The 19,735-nt window shown below is 37.1% G+C and overlaps 1 protein-coding gene across 1 annotated transcript in view; it reads right to left on the minus strand.

Moving 5' to 3' along the window:
• Nucleotides 1–13,627, minus strand: part of LOC141438617 (E3 ubiquitin-protein ligase UBR4-like) — a 37,375-nt gene extending 23,748 nt beyond the window's left edge. Inside the window, exon 1 of the mRNA XM_074102483.1 lies at nucleotides 13,330–13,627. Within this exon, the coding sequence (XP_073958584.1) occupies nucleotides 13,330–13,627 (298 nt within the window). The remainder of the gene's footprint in view (nucleotides 1–13,329) is intronic.
• Between the last annotated feature and the right edge of the window lie 6,108 nt (nucleotides 13,628–19,735).

The following is a 19,735-nucleotide window of genomic DNA, read 5'->3' on the forward strand; positions in this document are numbered from 1 at the left end:
TACAATCTTATGGGGGAGGACCATGGCTTACAGGCCTATGTAATACGGCTGATATGATTATGATTACAATCCCATATTACTTCCATCGAGCCGTGTCGTTGTGCCAATTCACGTCAAAAATCGGCCAAGTGCGAGTCGGACTGTACGAAGGGTTCCGTACAATGGTGGATAATGATCCCTACAACATTAGACATTAGCAAAAAAAACACGTTTGTTGTATGGGAGCCCCCTTAGATAAGTATTTATTTTATTTTTATTTAATTATTTATTTTTAAAAGTGAATATGACTGAATATTCTATGGATATTTCAAGCGTCTACCTGTTGCCGTTATTAATATCGAGCAAAAAACGGCAAAAAAATTACGTTTGTTGTATGGGAGCCCCTCTTCACCATTTATTTTATTCTGTTTTTAGTATTTTTTGTTATAGCGGCAACAGAAATACATAATCTGTGAAAATTTCAACTGTTTAGCTATCACGGTTCATGAGATGCAGCCTGGTGACAGACGGACAGACGGACGGACGGACGGCAGCGGAGTCTTAGCAATAGGGTTTTACCCTTTGGGTACGGAACCCTAAAAAAAGCGTGAATAAGCCAAACCCTTCATCAAGAACAGCCAATAAGGGCACAGCATCTAACGCCATGAGGTAACAGCTTGCACAAGCGTCAAGGATACTTGCGCTTGCGCCACCAAATGTCTCGCGTTAGGAAAGGAGCGCCGTGTCAAGGCACGCTTCGCTCCTTTCGATTCGTTGGGCAATGGGATAAATGCCAGGGACCGGTTTGACACTAGAAGTTTTTGGCCCTTATTCGAGACCTAGCTCTTGCGACATTGGAGCATCAGAAAATTTTGATTAGTTTGTTAGTCTCATTTCGATGCCTTAGTTCACACTCGTACTAATTACAAAAAAAAAAACAATTTTACTTTTTTATTGCCATATATATTAAATGAAATTCTGCGTCGTTTGCTCTCCTCACAAATCTGTAAAGCTTTCTCCGTCTATTAAAAACAATGTGTCATCATAATACTAACTCTGACGGATGCGTGTAATATACTTTCTATATATAAGTTATACTTTCTTGTCTGCAATAAAAAATTAAGTAGTTTTAGTACAAAAAAAATGCGACACGTTTGTCAGAAGAGTTTTTAATCAATTTAATTATGAGTGTGAACTAAGGCATCGATTTTGGCTCTCACATTTATGCTAATAGGTTGAACTGTTATTTTTACTATTAACTTTATATTGCACATTGCACATTTGATGCCACAGGTGCTTACAGGGATTAACAGATAAACGTAAATGTAATGAAGTCGGTTAAAAATTGCATACATTTTATCACACCGCCTTACCCTAATCCCCTTATGTAATGCCGCTGACGCCGTTGGGCGTCTGTTTTGCAGAAGCGTCGGCATCGCGGCAAAGTACGTAATCTGGCGCTCGGCAATGATTGGGTTACTTCACCAACGGAATCTCTTCTCGCGATGTGGTCTGAAACCGCCTAACCGCCACCTGCAGAGTATTCGTGAAATTCAAGAAAATTCTAGGAATCATCCGGAAACTTTCGTGGAAATTTTAGACAAGTTTCCATTCAGTAAGTTTTCTGTACGAATGTTTTATAAAATAATCATGTATTCATGCATTCATACAATGTACCAGGTATTAATAAGACATGCTGTTAAAATAAAATGCACCTATACTTGAAACGTTTAGGTAATTAACTAAATGTAAACAAACTTCAGCTGTCAGATTTGGTACATTTAAGGATTTTAAACATTTTACTTATCTATCATTGTAATACAAACTAGACTAGTGTATTTCAATACAGAAATGTAAATGTTTAGATAGTTTAATGGGGGAATTTCAATGTTTAAGAAACCAATTGACATTGTTTTGTTTACATTTAGTTAAATACCTATCCAAACCAAGTATAGAGTGTGATTTTGTTTATTTGCTAAGTAAATCTAAGTTTCTGAGGACATTTCCTACATAAATTCTGCAAGTTTGGAAACTTCTCGGTACAATGCTACACAAAGGCAAAGTAATAGTATATTATAAAACGTTATCTCTCAACCAATGATAGTAACCTATCTCGGTTATCATAGAACAAATATTCTTGCGTCAACACAATGTGTGTCAGATCCCAGCCATGATGCAACAGAGCTGATGCTCAATTGATTGATTGGCACAGAGGATGTCCTGGACTTGGAACGGTGTCGTAACCGTTTTGTAGTTTAGCATTGCCTGTTGCGATGCGATATCTTGTAACTTCACGCTAATTTTATGTTGAAAATAGCCTGAATGGCTTCGAGAAAAGTATGGTACGGTCGTGCCTTTTGTTTTGTTTTGCCGTGCCCCCAGATAGTACGAAAAGACCAATGTACTGAAACAATTACTTTGCTCACCCGTGACCTGATGATAGCTGCGTTTATGCAAGAAATGTGTGTTCATGCAGTTCCACACTGTAAGAGCACACACAAATCACACAAACCCATCTACCACCACCACCACTCTACACTGACGCGTCTCAAACTCAACCAGAGCTCACCCTCGGACCAACACAACCGTTAACTATGCTTCATGTTCATTGATTTGGACCTCTGCAAAGTAACGTGTGATTCAATAAATTATTAAAATAGTTCAGCACTTTTACGAGTAGATAGGCTTGTTTGTCAGTACATGAATCATATGACAATGGTTCAGATACTGACAATCAAACCTATCTGCTATCTGCTGCTATCTGCTTTTAGTTTGTGGCAATTATCTTTATATTTGATATAGTAATTTAAAGTAATTTGGGATGCCCCCATAATGCACGATTGATCACATGTTGTCATAAACGTTTACGTAACTTAATAAAATAACACGGTCATTAAATACAGATTAAGGTGCGGTTAAGATGTTTTTCATCACACTTGCACGTAAACAGTATCAAAACATACAGGTTAACTTGGCGGCGATGCCCCATATAAAACACTCGACTGTTTTTTTTGCTAATTTTTTAATAATAATGTAGAGGTATCGCCAATTGTAGTAAAAATAATATATTTTTGTTTTATAAATATACTATTTTAGTCACAAATGTACCGAATATACACAAAAAAAAAACATAAAAATCGGTCAAGGAGCTTCGGAGGAGTTTGGTCACAAACATTTCTGACTCGAGAATTTTATATATTAGGTGTACCTACCTATAGTTGACCAAATAAGTGTGTTGTTATAACAATGAATCAGGCGTTACATTGCCGAGGTCCATATCAATGAACTTGTAATAATTTACTTTGCTCACGTCTATTCAATAAACGTGTGTTCATGCAGCTCCTCCAAGAACACACACAAATCACAACAAACCTACCTATCACCATCACCATACTACACTGACGCGTTTCGAACTCAACTAGAGTTCATCATCAGAGCAAAACAACCATTCACCATGCTAGGCTTGGCATGTTAGACTTGGTTTGATAATTTTCGAGCCGGTCACGATTTGAATGGATCCCGATTGTAGACCTTTAAGTTACTTAGTTTAACACAGTTCTAGACTACTATATAGGTAAAAAAACTTAAGAAGATGACCTCATTGTATTAGTACCTAACGTGTCTAGATACCTAAGTCGACGTTCCATATTCGAAAAATGACTTAAGTCCTGTGCACTACTATTTACACGGAAAAAAAGGAATTCTTTGACCAAGAATATTCATTATAGTCTCAGGAATATTTTTTAAATCCAAGTAATTATTTTCTGTAAGTAAGATAATAGTGGTAACCCAAGACAATATTTGTCTTCATCCAATACAATATGGCGTCTGGCTATATGCGAAATATTATTGTCTATAACCAAGGGTATATTGTCTTAATCTAAGACATCCTTTTTTTCCGTGTACATTCAACAGGTTATCTTCTGAGTTTTTTACTTAGACTTTTTTAAGGCAGTCAGAATTTCATTTCATTTTTTTATCAACTGTCTGGGAACATAATACAGTACATACATCAGTTATTACATCACTATGTTGCGCAAGACTGTACATATCAGTCTGGCGAAGTGTGGATTCAGCTTAAGATAAGACCACGTGGCCGGAGAGTGATAGCCACAGCTGTGCCACTGTTGACGACCTGATAGCCAAGTGATTAGAGCACCTGAATATGAAGGGATCGATCCCCGATCGGGACAGATATTTGTATGATGTTTGTTCTCGACTCTTGGGTGTTTAATATCTATTTAAGTATGTATCTAAATATCTAAGTAGGTACGTTCTGTTGCCGAACCCATAGGCCATAACGCAAGCTTTGTATACTTTGGGACTTGGTTAATTGATCTCAAGTGTCCCGTGCTATTTTATATATCTATACTTCGTTTGGATAGGTAGGTATATAACTTAATTTAAACACACTTCAGCTGCCAGATTTGGTACATTCAAGGATTTTAAATATTTTACTCATCTGTCTTTGTAATACAAACTAGACTAGTGTATTTCAATACAGAAATGTAAATGTTTAGATAGTTTAATGGGGGAATTTCAATATTAAAGACACCAATTGAGGTTGTTGTGTTTACATTAGTTAAATACCTAACCAAACCAAGTATAGTGGAACTTGCTGTTAAAATATATCAACGATAACATACATACTCGGTTCGGGAAAGACCAGATAGGATAAAAGTAATGATTGGATGTTTTTTTTTTTCATTCAACAGACGCTATTCGAGCACATGGATTTTATCATTATATACCTACTTTTTTCACATTAGGTAACTCAAAACAAAAACCCTGTACTGTGACTTGGTATAAAGATATAAAATAATAAAAACCGGCTAAGTGTGAGTCAGACCCGCGCCCCGAAGGTTCCTTATGTCAGTAAAAAATCAAGCTGACTTGGGTCTAGGTAACTGTAGTCTTAAACAATTCGGTTCCTGTATGAGAACCCCCTTTTTTGTTGTTTTTGTGCTCTCTGTATCCGTTAAACATACAAACCTCTGTGGCTTCCCTTTCTAACCACCGGGTGTTATAAGTTTGACCGCTATGTGTGTCTGTCTGTTTGTCTGTTGCACCGTAGCTCTTAAGCGGGTGGACCGATTAGAATGCGGTTTTTTGATTTATCAAAATCGATTCAGGCTTTTTTGAGATATTGAACTTTGAAGTGACAATGTCGGGTGTTTTCCAACTTTTTTTGCTCTCCAGTTTCCATTGAGTGCCCGCAACACCCGTTTTGATTTTGAACCGGAAAGGGCAACAAGCAAATAGTTTTTTTGATGGAATTCATTATGCTTCTTGTGGCAGTTTGTTTCTTTGCCGGAACACATTGCAAGTGGAAGTGGTGCAGATAAACAACAAGATTTTTTAGGAAATTTTGTCGTCTTCCGTGGAGTCGCCAAGCGGTCACAGCGGAAGACCAGCGTTGGCCTACCCGGCCAACACTATGCTGAGCTGGGACCGCTTCGCGAGTTCGCATATTGTTGTTTTTTTCTTTCTTTAATGTATCTTTATTATGTTTTGTGCGAATAGCGAATAAATATTTCTATTTCTATTTTTATTTTCTATTTCTAAGATTATCGATTAAGAGAAAACCTTCCATAAGAATAAATTTAAATTTGCCTTTACCTTTTAGGTTGACATGTGTAAAAGAAACACTAAATTCCAAGTTCAATATTCTCATACGATAGATCCATGCGTTCAAAGACGACCAGTTACTAAGCTACTCATACATGTTCTATTACACAAACAACTATTACTCGTACTGCATTTAATTATGCAAGAGCTATAAATAGCTTTTTTCTCCGTGACTGCCTGTAAGGTTACGGCGAGGCTTGCCGCCTCCGGAAGCGATGCATTCTTGGCTCACAAGGTGATGCAGGAGGAAATGTTGGAGATAAGTGTATGTACCTATTTATAAACCTCGGGCTGCTGTTCTACTGTTGGCGACAGCAAGCGAGTAGAGCAAGACCTATAATAATACGTCTTGCTTTTTTTATGTCAAAGGAAGGTAAACGAGCAAATGGGTCACCTGATCGTAAGTGATCACCACTGCCCATGGACACCCGCAACACCAGAGAGATTGCAGGTGCGTTACCAACTTATTCTTAAAACTATTTCCCCGGAGAGCCTTAATGTCATGCGGCAGGTTGTTATACAATTTAATCCACATGTTTACGCAAATAAAGCTTTACTTTATAGTATAGAACGGAATGTATGTATGTATGCATGTCAGTAAACTCATAACAGCAGTAACAACGTAAACTTGACTAACAATAGTATCGAAATAGTCCAGTTATGCAAGGGACTATCGGTGGCGCAATGTTAGATACAGAACTGGGGCACGTGCCGCTCCGCTGCGCCGAATGTCGCTGTCACTATAAGCTTTGTTTAATTAACCTGCAAGGTAATTGTGGTAATTGTATGTATGTAGACTCTTTATCGCCCATGGAAATTAGAGAAAAGTACAAAGGAATTTATGCGTAATAAAAAGATTTCTTTCATTTAACCTAGTTGAAAGAATTGCAAATATAGAATCGTGCGGTAAAAAAAACAACGCTACCCAAAAAAAACAGTAAATTAAATGCAATTATTAGAATACAAATTAATAACAACAAGTCCCAGTGTTCGACATGCTAATACCTAATATATGACACCAAAGATTTTTTTCAACTCATTGGTCCGAATGTTTTAGTTATTTTGTACTTACATTAAATTTTCTGAAAATAAATAAATTACTTTATTCCAAAAATCAATTTCAGTCCTAAGTACATAATTATACTTATATGTATATTATACTTTCATACTTGCAATGTTCGTAAGGAGCTTAGGTAAATATAGTGGGATTAATAAGTTACTTACCCGGTTTAAGTACTGCAAGTATGTTCTGAGCCACTCATAGTGATCGCATTGACTTGCAGCTTGATAACATGCAATAAATCTCACTAATATTGTAAATGAGAAAGTTTGTAAGTCTGTTTGTTTGTTACTTTATCATGTCGAAACCACTGAACCAATTTAGAAGTAATTTAGTGTACAGAAAGTTTGAGTCCCAAGGGAGGACATAGGATAGTTTTTATCCCGGAAAATTGCAGTTACCGCGGGATAGCGATAAAGGAGTTTTACGCGGATGGAGTAGCGTCGCGGACAACAGCTAGCACTTAAGTAAAATTAAAATTTTAACATTAACTTTTTTACATTCCTATTAAAACCGAATTCAATTGGGTATGATTTAGCCTCAACATAACTTTTTTTTTGCCACGGACAATTCATAAGTAAAAAACCGGCCAAGAGCGTGTCAGACACGCCCAAAATAGGGTTCCGTAGCCATTACGAAAAAATTAAGTAATGTTTTATAAGGATTTCGTGTTTTATACGGAATCTTCCAAGGTTAGGTATATTTCATACCTTAGGCTGCTATTTACTCTTACACTACTAATAATTCTCAAGCAAACTTAGCCGTTACCGTTAAACCGGATTTTTTTCAAAATAAAACTCACTAAATCGAAAAATCGTCTTAGCAAACCCCTAATGGTTTTAAAAGACCTCCAACGACATCCCACACTATAGGGTTCGATGAGAAAAAAAATCACCCTCACTTTACGTCTATGGGAGGTACCAAAAAATTTTTTTTTTCAATTCTTTATTGTATATTTTGTCGGCATAGCTTAAATATATATCCGTGCAATATTACAGCTTTCTAGCATTGATAGTCCCTGAGCAAAGCCGCGGACGGACAGACAGACAGACAGACATGGCGAAACTATAAGGGTATCTTTATCTTTTACGTTAAAATGATCATTTATTGCATCAATTACTTCTTCGTTACTTGCTTCACCCATATCAATAAACCAGCACAAATTACCTTGTTACTTCGCGTCCTTACGTGGAGAACATATTAATAGTGCTATTTCCAGCAGTCGTTACTTTTTTCTTCTACACGCCCTTGGCCTTGCCTCCTTTTAACAATTCATTATTCATCATTCTCTAAGAGAACCATATCTATTGATATAACGAAACAAACAGTATATGTTAAGTTACAGCATTAAGGGTATATTTCATCATCATATTGATTCAGCCAAGGAAACTAATTTACGTACCGTAAACAGTTGCGCTACTAATATCATGTTGACATTCCATACATCTGCCAAAGAAATTATATCGAAATTTATTAGGAAAAGGTTCCACTTCCACCATAGTAAGGGATTCAGTTTCCTCGCCTGTATCTACTTTAGGGTTCTGGAGTAGCAGCCATGTCAAGGACGACAGGTTGGCGAACCTTCCGCAACATGACAGGCAATCTGATTGATGTTTACCATCCAGTCAAATAAAATAAATAAAAAAAGTTAAATAATCCATTTATTGCATCAATTACTTCGTTACTTGCTTCACCCATATCAATAAACCAGCACAAATTACCTGTTACTTCGCGTCCTTACGTGAGAAAATATTAACAGTGCTATTACCAGCAGTCGTTACTTTTTTCTTCTACACGCCCTTGGCCTTGCCTCCTTTTAACAATTCATTATTCATCATTCTCTAAGAGAACCATATCTATTGATATAACGAAACAAACAGTATATCTTTAGGGTATATTAGCATTTAGGGTATATTCATCACACTGATTCAGCCAAGGAAACTAATTACGTACCGTAAAACATTGCGCTACTAATATCATGTTGACATTCCATACATCTGCCAAAAAATCATATCGAAATTTATTAACAATTTTATGTCAACAATAAACTTAACATGCACGAAAAACTAATAAATTCCATTTACAACTCTGTATATAATTTGACAAGAATTTGGCAAACTGCAGAACTATTTTGTAATAAATTGCCTACAAATGGCAGCCTGAAGGCCAGCGCAGCGCGTTGCATCAAAACTACACTTAGATGTGTTGCAACGCCTTAACTAACGAATACTTTTCGATAAAATATAGGAAAATTGTATTTTAATACTTAATAAGCCAGTATTGGTAACTTAAGTGGGTAGGTAGTGAGGCAATTGGTTATTTGAAACTTTGAATTTGGTTATAAAATATCAATAATCAACATTGATGTTGATGTAATAATATTGAAATAAAGTGAATGCAAGTGTTTTTCTATAAATGAGTAATGCAACTTTGTAGTAATTAATTGTATTAGGTACTTTGAAAAAAAAGTGCAAGAAAAAGTGTAAAGTAAAATTGAAGCACTAATTAAGCAAGGTTCAGAAGATGCTGGCAGTGTTCCCTCTCTGAATTAACAACAAAAAATATATATTTCAAATGACGTACCATATAATTAACGTCGTTCACTCAAGTAACATTAATTACGTAATAATTAATAAAACATACTATTTCAAAACTTTAAAAACGTAAAACTAAAACAATGGCTAAAACACGCAAACATATAGTTAGCCAATTAAACTTGCACTATACCCGAGTGCCGCCTCGTTGCGCCGAATCTTAGTGAAATACAAATGTGAAAAAGAATGTTGCGTGCATTACTGATAAACTGTCGTAATTACAGGAATAAGAAATAATATTTTTTACTTTTTGCCTTTGCCCAGCAGTGGGACATATTATTAATTATAGGCTACCTACATAAAACAAAAACCTTTAATAATACTTTAAATTTACAATATTAAGTTGTATTGCTTTGCAAGCTAGTAAAATATTCTTACAAATCTGTATAAACAAGTGCGAATCGGTCGCGGACACGAAGGGTTGCCTGTATTATTGTACCGAAAAAAAAAAGATTTTCTTTTTATTTATTGAGACCTTACATCGTAATCTGTGGTAATCGCAAGTGTCTACATTATTATTGTTTTATTTAGTTTAGTATTATTTTATTTTATTTCATTAATTGGTAATATTTCCTAAATGTGTCATCGCAAATGTAATATAAATTTTAATAGTTTAATTAAACTGTGGTTATAATGTAGGTATTACAGTCAATATCCTATACCATAAAATAATAATCTAAAGACACAATACCTAGATACCTACATGCACTCATTAAAAATATGTTTCCATGCAAATTGCCGGAATCAAAACATTCAACAGTTTCAAGTTTCTAGAGCAACTGGTAGTATAGTATCCTATGAAAAACAGCGTTGTGGCTTGCCGCAACATTATGCTGAGTGGGTTATGCTGTTCTTCCTAACGTGTTTTTTCTGTGTATCGAATATGTGTAAATAAATGTCTCTCTCTCTCTCTCTCTCTCTCTCTCTCTCTCTCTCTATGTTTTGATTCCGGCAATTTGCATGGAAACATTTATAATGACTGTCTTCTTATCTTCGTTGACCTAGAGGTTGATTTTTCCCGAGAAAAGGGGACTTAACAGACAGACGCACAACAAAGTCAAAGTATAAGGATTCCGTTTATGCCGACTGACGTACGGAACTCTAAAAAAGTATGTCACCGCCTTGAAACCATAAGTCCTCATTGCAAAGTCGCATATATAATGGATCGGGAACAAAATAGGTCAAGTAATGTTGCGTAAGGCATGGAACCTTGCGATTGCAATGCATTGTATCCAACGTAATTTACTGATTGGGTAATTTATTGGTAACAATTCAGCTGTCAACTCAGTTAGTAATATCATTAATCAGTATTTCAGTTAATTTCAATACTGAAATAGTTGAAAATAGAACGAGTGTATTTCCCGTATTAGGTACATAATAGTACCGGTGGATTCACAAGTGCCGGCACGAGGGCATTTTCACTTTAAATGAAGCTTCATTTTTTTCAGAATTAGGTAGTTCTGGGCTTTTCCTATTCAAATCATGAGCACTATTGATTTTGACGAGGTAAAAAGAAATGTGCAAATACTTTTTAATAAGTACCTATACAAAGCACTTTTGCTTAGTTTAGGACTAGTTCAATTGGTGTCAATTTTCCCATAATATTTTATTTACAGTTCTAATGTGTTCCGCCAGCTACAACTGAACTATTAGTTCCATAATTTAATTTTTGCTACTTGTAAATCTTAAATCATCATCATCATCCCAGCCAATATACGTCCCACTGTCGGGCACAGGCCTCCTTTCAGAATGAGAGCATTTAGTAGTAGTTCCCACGCAGTTCCCACGCAGCGCAGACCCAGAGCGGATTGGACACTTCACAGGTGCTTTGAATTTCTTCACAGGTTTTCCTCACGATAGTAACCTCCACCATAAACCTCGAGATAAATTTAAAAAATTTCAAAATTATTTCGCACATGAATGTCGATAAACTCAGAGATGCGAGTCCGGATTTGAACCCACGGTCCTCTGCTTGAGAGGCCATGGGTCAACTTTTTTTTGTTAACTAAAACCTTAAACTACCTGCTTAACTTATTATGCACTAAGTTACTTATCAGTCACACACAATTAATCCTATTTCAGATAATACATGAGCGAAATGTGATTCATATATTCATTACTTATGAGTCAAATCTCATACATAATATTTTCAAGTACATATTTATAGGAATTATTCATTATTTCAAGTGGTTGATTGTCATTACCTAATAAAATGCTCTAATTATAGGTAATATTGACTGAGTCATTTGTATGAACTGTACTGTAGGCATTGCCTTAAATTATGACAATGACGAAAAAATTGCACTGTAATGTAAGTTTTGCACTATATAAGGCAATATGGGACCTTAACATAGAAAAATAATATGAGAACATTGCATTGTCGGTCATGGCTACGGAAACTTAAAAATATGAGAAGGTTTACGGGATTTTTAGAAATGTTATAGGTATTAAAGAATGCAGTAGGTAGGTTAGGTTATAACATACCTAAATAAAGGGTTATTGCCTATAGTTTCATATTTTTTTTATTTTATTTTATGTAAGTAGTTATTTTATGTTTAGGATAGTTTTGGTCATCATTATCATGTCAGACGAAAGACGTCCACTGCTGGACATGGGCCCCAAGGCTCTCCACTCAGACCGGTCTTGTGCTTTCCGCATCCACCGCGATCCCGCGATCTTAACCAGGTCGTCGCTCCATCTTGTTAGAGGCCTACGAACAGCTCGTCTCCCGGTCCGCGGACGCCATTCGAGAACCTTCTGACCCGATCGGCCATCAGTCCTGCGAGCAATGTGCCCCACCCATTGCCACTTCACTTTAGTTTTAATTTCATTGTTATATTCTTATATTTGTAAGTTCTAATTATCCAAATAAATTAATTTATAATGTTAATTTTTACTAAATTACAACTATAAAAATACTGTTGTAGAAATGAGAACATCAGAACAAATGAAAATTTTAACAACAGGTTTTTCATCTCGGTAGATAATATAAAATCTGTAATAATATATAAGAGATTATGTAAACTCTGCTCTCTGCTCTGTCTGCTTACATACATGTATACTCATATAAATGTTTTTCAATTGAGTTTTTCCTTTATTTTATACAACATTCATATACCTGTGATGTATTTTAATACACTGCGTTAAGCTTTAGTTTAATATAAAAAGCAATTGCTGTATGCAAGTACTATGCCACACCCCAAATGCGAATATTAAGACTTTGTCGCTTGTATCAGTTTCCAAGTTTAGCTGGCGCAGACAGACAGACATAAAGGGATCTGAGACACAAAAAGGTCATAAAAACAACGCAACGCATGTCTGGGGACTCAAGGACATTCGCTCATTGGACTCATGCACCATTTATAGCATTTTTAGGGCTTGTGATGATAATTTTTATGAGGGTTTTAACTAAATAAGAAACATGACAGTTGGTGTAAGTCTAATCAAGTAATCATCTATCAAGATTGATTTTTTGGAATCTTTTTGTATTTTTTTATTTCAATTCCAAATTTTTACTTTTACGGTCATCCCGTAAAACCGTATTTGAAATTACAAACTGAAATATAGATGCACAGAAAAAACAGAAAAATAAGACCATGGACCATCAGTGGTGTAGCGGTATAGCACGCGGTACGGATTACCGAGGACCTGGGTTCGATTCCCAGTGATGTCTTATTTTTCTGTTTTTCTGTGCATCTATATTTCAGTTTGTAATTTCAAATCATCTATCAGTTACAGTACCTGAACGACTGAGCTCCGCTCGGGCTAAGACTCGGTAACCAGCGTTTTCCCCAGATCGATTTATATATATATAATCAGAATATAATATAGAATCAGAATCTCGGAAACTGCTCCAACGATTTCGATGGGTATGCAGAGGTTTTCGGGGATTATATATGTACAAGAATTAGATAATAAAAGGTATTATATAGATAGATAGATTATAAGAAAATATTGGCCTCGTATCTTTTTCTTTTGTCAATTAAACAATAAATAATGAATATATAGCCAGTTAAAGGCACTTTTTAGCACGGCGTGACGGCACGGGCTCCCAGTTTTTTTTAGCACGGCGTGACGGCACGGGCTCCCAGTTCTTTTTAGCACGGCGTGACGGCACGGGCTCCCAGTTCTTTTTAGCACGGCGTGACGGCACGGGCTCCCAGTTCTTTTTAGCACGGCGTGACGGCACGGGCTCCCAGTTCTTTTTAGCACGGCGTGACGGCACGGGCTCCCAGTTATTTTTAGCACGGCGTGACGGCACGGGCTCCCAGTTCTTTTTAGCACGGCGTGACGGCACGGGCTCCCAGTTCTTTTTAGCACGGCGTGACGGCACGGGCTCCCAGCTCCGAACTTTGATGCGCTTCATCTTTTTAATTTTAGGTATAACCTAGTATGCAATTCAGTTTCTTCGATACATATATACCTAAGTAAATAACCACCTGCATGTAACACTGAGGTTGAGGTGACTCAGAAACAAACCTCCGTATTCATACAATCGTCATTAAATCCATACAAATATTATAAATGCGAAAGTGTGTGTTTTTGTGTGTTTCTATGTTAGTGTGTTTGTCCGTCTTTCACGTCGAAAGGGATTGACGGATCGACGTGATTTTTGGCATATAGATAGTTTATGGGCCAGTGAGTGACATAGGCTACTTTTTATCCCGGAAAAATGCACAATTCCCGAGGAAACAGCGTGCGATAACCGAATGCCACGCGGATAAAGTCGCGGACAACAGCTAGTCAAGAATATTTCCCCGCATGATCCTTACAGTTTAACTAAAAAAAACAACTAGCAGACAGTATTCGCGCCTGCGCAAAGAAAGCGCCGCTGAGTCACTGCGACGCGTGACAATGACTCCTGACTCACGGTCGGTTATGCAACGTGTTTTAGTTGTGTTGTGCTAGCCGACCTAATAAAGCCGGAGCCCCACTGCTGCGCACGGTCGAGCTACACACGCGGGTATAAAAACGCTTTGTATGAAAATGTAGGTAGAAACTTCCGTAGTAGTGCTCGAGCTCGCTGCGCACGAAATGACGTCACTGATACACGCGTAGTCTGTCCCAAAGTGCCTGCCACGCACACACTAGCGCGTGTGGCAAGCAAAGCCCCACTGCGACCCACGCTGTACACGCTACGGACGAATGCCGTATCTACAGGGAGGAGCGGGTAGCGGGGGAGACGAGAATCGTGCGCCTTGTTTGTTTGTATTTTAGTTTACGACGTGTGTTTCTGACTAGTGAGCGAGCGCGCTTATGAGTTGCAGTGGAAAGGATGGCTTCAAGTACGTCGCACCCCCCGCGCGCGCGTGCATGTGCGTGGCCCGCAGTGGGGAATGTGGACACACGCAGCTGACCAATGTACCCACGTGGCCCACACGTTTTATTGGTTGCTGTCAAAATGTTGACACACGCAGGCAGACCAATAGACCCACGTGGGCGACGTGTATAGCGTGTCCGTGCGTGGCCTGCGCAGCAGTGGGGCTCCGGCTTAAAAGCTGCGTTTCAACCAGAGATGTTGAGAATGTGAAAACGTAGCCTTAGAGTGTGCTTTATAGTAGTGTTGCCGACCGATAGTCCAGTATCGATAGTTTGAGCAAAAGCGGTAGGTATCGATACCATCGATAGTATCGATATCTCTTTTCGTGCAAACTATCGGTAATCAACAATACTATCGATGGTATCGATAGTATCGATCTTGACGACGAACGAACAATCGATAGTATCGATAGTATTGACTTTTTCCGATTAAAACTATAATCATCGCTTTTTCGGCTACACTACTTTATAGTGTGCATCAAATGACACTACGGTCTCGCAACTCTTAAATTTTGTTGATGCTATTCCTATCTCGCTTATAGTTAAGTATAATATGGTGAGGACGAGGAGAGGCTTATGTCCAACAGTGGACGTCCTACGGCTCATATGATGAATTGATGACGATGATGATTTTTTACTGCTGAATATTGGCTGTATCTATATTTTATAATAAGCCTAGCCTGTTGCCCGCGACTCCGTCTGTGTAGAAATTGTTTATCGCTATCCCGCGGGAACTATGCAACTTTCCGGGGGCTCAAACTATCTGTATACCGAATTTCATCTAAATCGATTCAGCGGTTTAGACGTGAAAAGGTAACAAACAAACAGACTTATATTACAAACTTTTGAATTTACAATATTAGTAGGATAGTCCTAACAGCGCTATCTGTGAGTGCAGACATTTCCTGTTTACCATAAGCAGATGTATCAAATAACTTTATATTATTAAACAAATTACACAGCCCATCAACCAAACTCTTCCGAGAAACTATCTACATTTTTATGAGTTCCATTGAGCTTATTAAACAATAACAATTCACTCAGACATGACTCAATGACTCAGATGAATCAAGCAGTAATTTATTTACGCGCGACAGTTTAATTTAAGTAGCCACATGCAGAATTTGGATGATTATATTCCGTAAGTTGCCTTTGTCCACGGGTTCGCTTGCGTGAACTACAGTATCTGGCTGGCTGTATTTTTTAATAAGTTACCATTTTGGGTGTGGAGTCTAAAAATGTCCTCTTTTAACTCTATCTGCCCCCGTATAAACACTTTAAAAATGTTTTGTCAATTTAGACACGCTTTCATAGACTGGTAGTTTTCGAATTTCACCCTCTTTGCTGTTTTTCCATCTTTGTATTTGTAAGTATTTTTAATCTGCTGACCTTTCAACGTTTCGCACCGCTATACATATGTAATTTCACTCGAGAATTGGCTACTTACGAGACAGACTGTGCCTAGTGTAGGGGCCAGTGCGTTGCTCTTTTAAAGTTTGCATGTACACAATTTTTTTCATTTAGTTCTCTATATGTTAAGGTCTAAATTATATTTTTCTTCTCTCGAATCTGAATGTATATATTGTGTAAGTAAATAAATAAATAAATAATTTGTATAGCTTTGAGTCAACAAGATGTTTGTTCTGCAAAAAGGTGACTGTTGTAGCTCCAACCGTTTAGCTGTAAAATCTGTGAGATAGCGACGATCAGACACGGGAATGACAGCAATAGGGTCCCATTTAGACCCTACAGGTACCTACTGAACCCTAAAAATGAAATCTGTACACACAAACCAAGGGCCTAAACTAAAGTCGGAGTTCTTTGTTTCATGCACGGGACGGGGAACCGATCGCATGACTGTTCCCATGTCGTCCATCAAGTTATATTTACAACTTCAATGACCTAAATTTCGATTCGTCAGCCAAATAAAGGATTACTGCACGTGTGCAAAAAGCTGAGTTGCTAAGTCGACAAACTCTTAACCACATAAATTAATTCTTAATGTTTAAAAAAAAGTCATTTAGCGAATGCGTGTTTCTTTTATAGAACTTATAATAAAATAATAATAATAATTTATTTTATTTATAAAGATAACATAGATCTCATTTTTGTTAGTAGCAATCTTAAAAATAATGTTAGTATTTAAAAACTAAGTTGGATGTTACCCTTAAAATAATTTCGTTTAAAACAGGACAACAAACATGATCAGCTATCATCTTTAAGATGCTGTTTGGGCTGCTCCTTATTCTACTCAGCAGTGACGCTGCTTTTTTCCGAAAAATTGCTGCAAACCCGTCCGTGCGTGACTCAGCGAACATGGCTGATGCGCTGCACCATCTAGGCAGACCAATCAGTATCCTAAAGGCGTTATTGTACTGAATCCTAATAGCATTGTATGACTTTTGGGTATATCGGACCCACAGGCTGCTGGTGTAAAAGGAAGAACAGTACGCCTTAAACCGTGTAATCATTATACATGCTCCCAGAAACCGATAAAAATCCATAGACAATTGATAAGGGCTGCTAATTAAACCTCTTAAGCTTGAAACACACAGAGAGCTCGAGCGGAGATGGGGCGGTGCAGCGCGGCGCGGAGGCGGTACCGGTTGTAATATTAGAGCTAACATGAAAGAGGGCACACAGAATACCGCGAGGGAAATAAGCGTGGTGCGGTATTCTGTGTGCCCTCTTTCACGTTAGCTGGAATATTACAACCGGCACCGCGTCCCAAAAAAACAAAACTGCATTAAAATCAGTCCACCCGTTTATTTAAGAGCTACGGTGCCACAGACAGACACACATAGCGGTCAAACTTATAACACCCCTCTTTTTGCGTCGGGGGTTAATAATAATTCATTTATTGCGTTTCATAGTGTAAGTACATAAGATCTTCAATACACACCATATCACAGACAGACATAATGAATCCATTAGCTAATTGCAAATAATTGTTTAAAAAAAGGACGACGATTTAAAAAATTCTGAAAATCTTATGTTTCGGCGCGAAAAAAAAATTATGAGTAACAAAGTTTGTGACAAACATTATATCTTTAAAAAATAATGCGATTAGGTAACCCCTTTTTCATTCACATAATTGACGGCAAAAATCCTATTAATTAAGGAATAGTAGTTAATTAATGAAATGTACGTGTATTTTTTTATTGAATAAACAGCTTCTATTTTTTTTTTAATTCCAGTTACTTAAATTCCAACCATCAAAGTATTACGAACATAATGTATCATTATGAGTCAGACGATCTAATCCTGCAGAAGCCGTACTGACTAACCATTTGGGTGTTTGTCACCCTTAAGTGACGTAAGCTTCCGAGAAAACCCCGCGGAAGGGTGTGGTTGAGTAATAGGGGAAAACCGAAAATCTATCAAGACTAAGTGTGCATATTATCCGTTCACCAAATGATATGACAAAGCGTTTTTGAGGTGGTCGAAATAAAGAAATCAGCGAAATATCAGGGCGTCAGTACGACATACAAGTTTATGCCTGTCAGCTTGGAGACCTTGGGGTCCATGGGGCTCTAAAAAGATTTGCAAAAGCGCCTGGTTGACATAGCTGGAGGCCAAAGGTCTTGTAGCTACCTCTTTCAAACAATTAGCAACCAGGGGCAGCTTTACGAGCGTTTCAACCGCTATCAGTTTGCTGTCGCATATATTGAAGAAATGAGAGACCGTAAGCAAGAAATTTTAATGAATTGTAATACGGTATTTGACTATTTTGTATATGTTTTATAAATTAAAACTACACAATGTCTGTTATAGAATAGAAAAACAATTTTTAAGCTACCTTTACAAATAACCAAGTTATAAAGGTTTGAAATTCAAGATTAGACAGAGAAAAACATACTGGCATGTGACGTCACACGCCAGTACCGCCATACTTGCTGCATAGAGAAAAGCGTTTGAGAAAGAGACAGGTATATAGATTTTTCAAAAAATCACTATAAATCCAATTTTCAACCGATCTAAATTTTCTCTTCGCTAAACACTATCTGTACGTCATTATATTCATAATAATATTAAGATATGGCAAAATCAGGAGTTGCCAAATACCGTATTGTGTCGCGTGCATACCACATTGTTATTTTTTATAAAATCCTAACCAGTCCATTCCATTCTACCTGACTCATTTCTTTAGTATAAGCGACAGGAACTGATAGCTATTCAACAAGGAAACGCTACACAATGCTACAGGCTATCTAGGAACAAATTTTTAGTTTTTTATTATTTGAAATAAAATAAAAAAGCTTGACCCGAGGTTAACGACAAAAAGAATAGTAGGTATCAACACAAGTAACTTTCACGACAAGCTTTAATATCATTTGCCATCCAGTCGAATAAAAAAAAAACACATAAATTGTGTAAAATAATGAATGTGATATACGGCACTCCAAACTATACCTAATGTTTGTTTTCTTTTTTTAGACCATAAGTAAAATACTTACTTGTTTTTAAAATATTTTTTTATATTTATTTTCGTAACTATAACTAATAATGGGTTGCCCCCGGTATGAAACAAAAATAAAGAAGTATTTCATTTATTTATGACTTCGAAGAAAAATTCGAGGCGCCTAATTTCGTTCTCAACTTCGAATGAACTAAATTTTTAGGTTGTTTCTCAGGCCTCGGTCTAGACTCTTGATTCCGGGAAGGGACTGCATTATTCATAACTCGTTGGTATTGCGTCATCATGTTTATGATCACCCTTCTCCGTGTCGTTACGAAGGACAATACTTTAAAACTTATTAATACTCGGTTTCAATCGAAACAATTTCTTCTTTTAGTCGTATAAAGTCACAATCTTCGATATACTGCAATGCCGGTAACCTAGAAAAGTAGCAAATTTTTAATTTCGCGGCTGATATGTACAGTCGAACAATTGAATCATGACCCAGGGTGGAACATTTTAATAATCAATTTCAGTATGATTTCCTTGACAAAAGTATGAGATGTCAACATGACATTAGTAGCACAAAGCACCCTGGGCCATGATTAATTGTTCGACTGTACAACACAAATAAATATAATTTTTACGTTCTTTAAAATTGCAGTATTATCGACGATATATACTGAGCGGCAAAAAATCTGGCCCTCGAAATAATGTATGTAGTAGGTAATAGGTAATTTTGCATGTAGAGTAGCC

Source organism: Choristoneura fumiferana, chromosome 19 (assembly GCF_025370935.1).
Source record: "Choristoneura fumiferana chromosome 19, NRCan_CFum_1, whole genome shotgun sequence".
NCBI classification, from domain to species: domain Eukaryota; kingdom Metazoa; phylum Arthropoda; class Insecta; order Lepidoptera; family Tortricidae; genus Choristoneura; species Choristoneura fumiferana.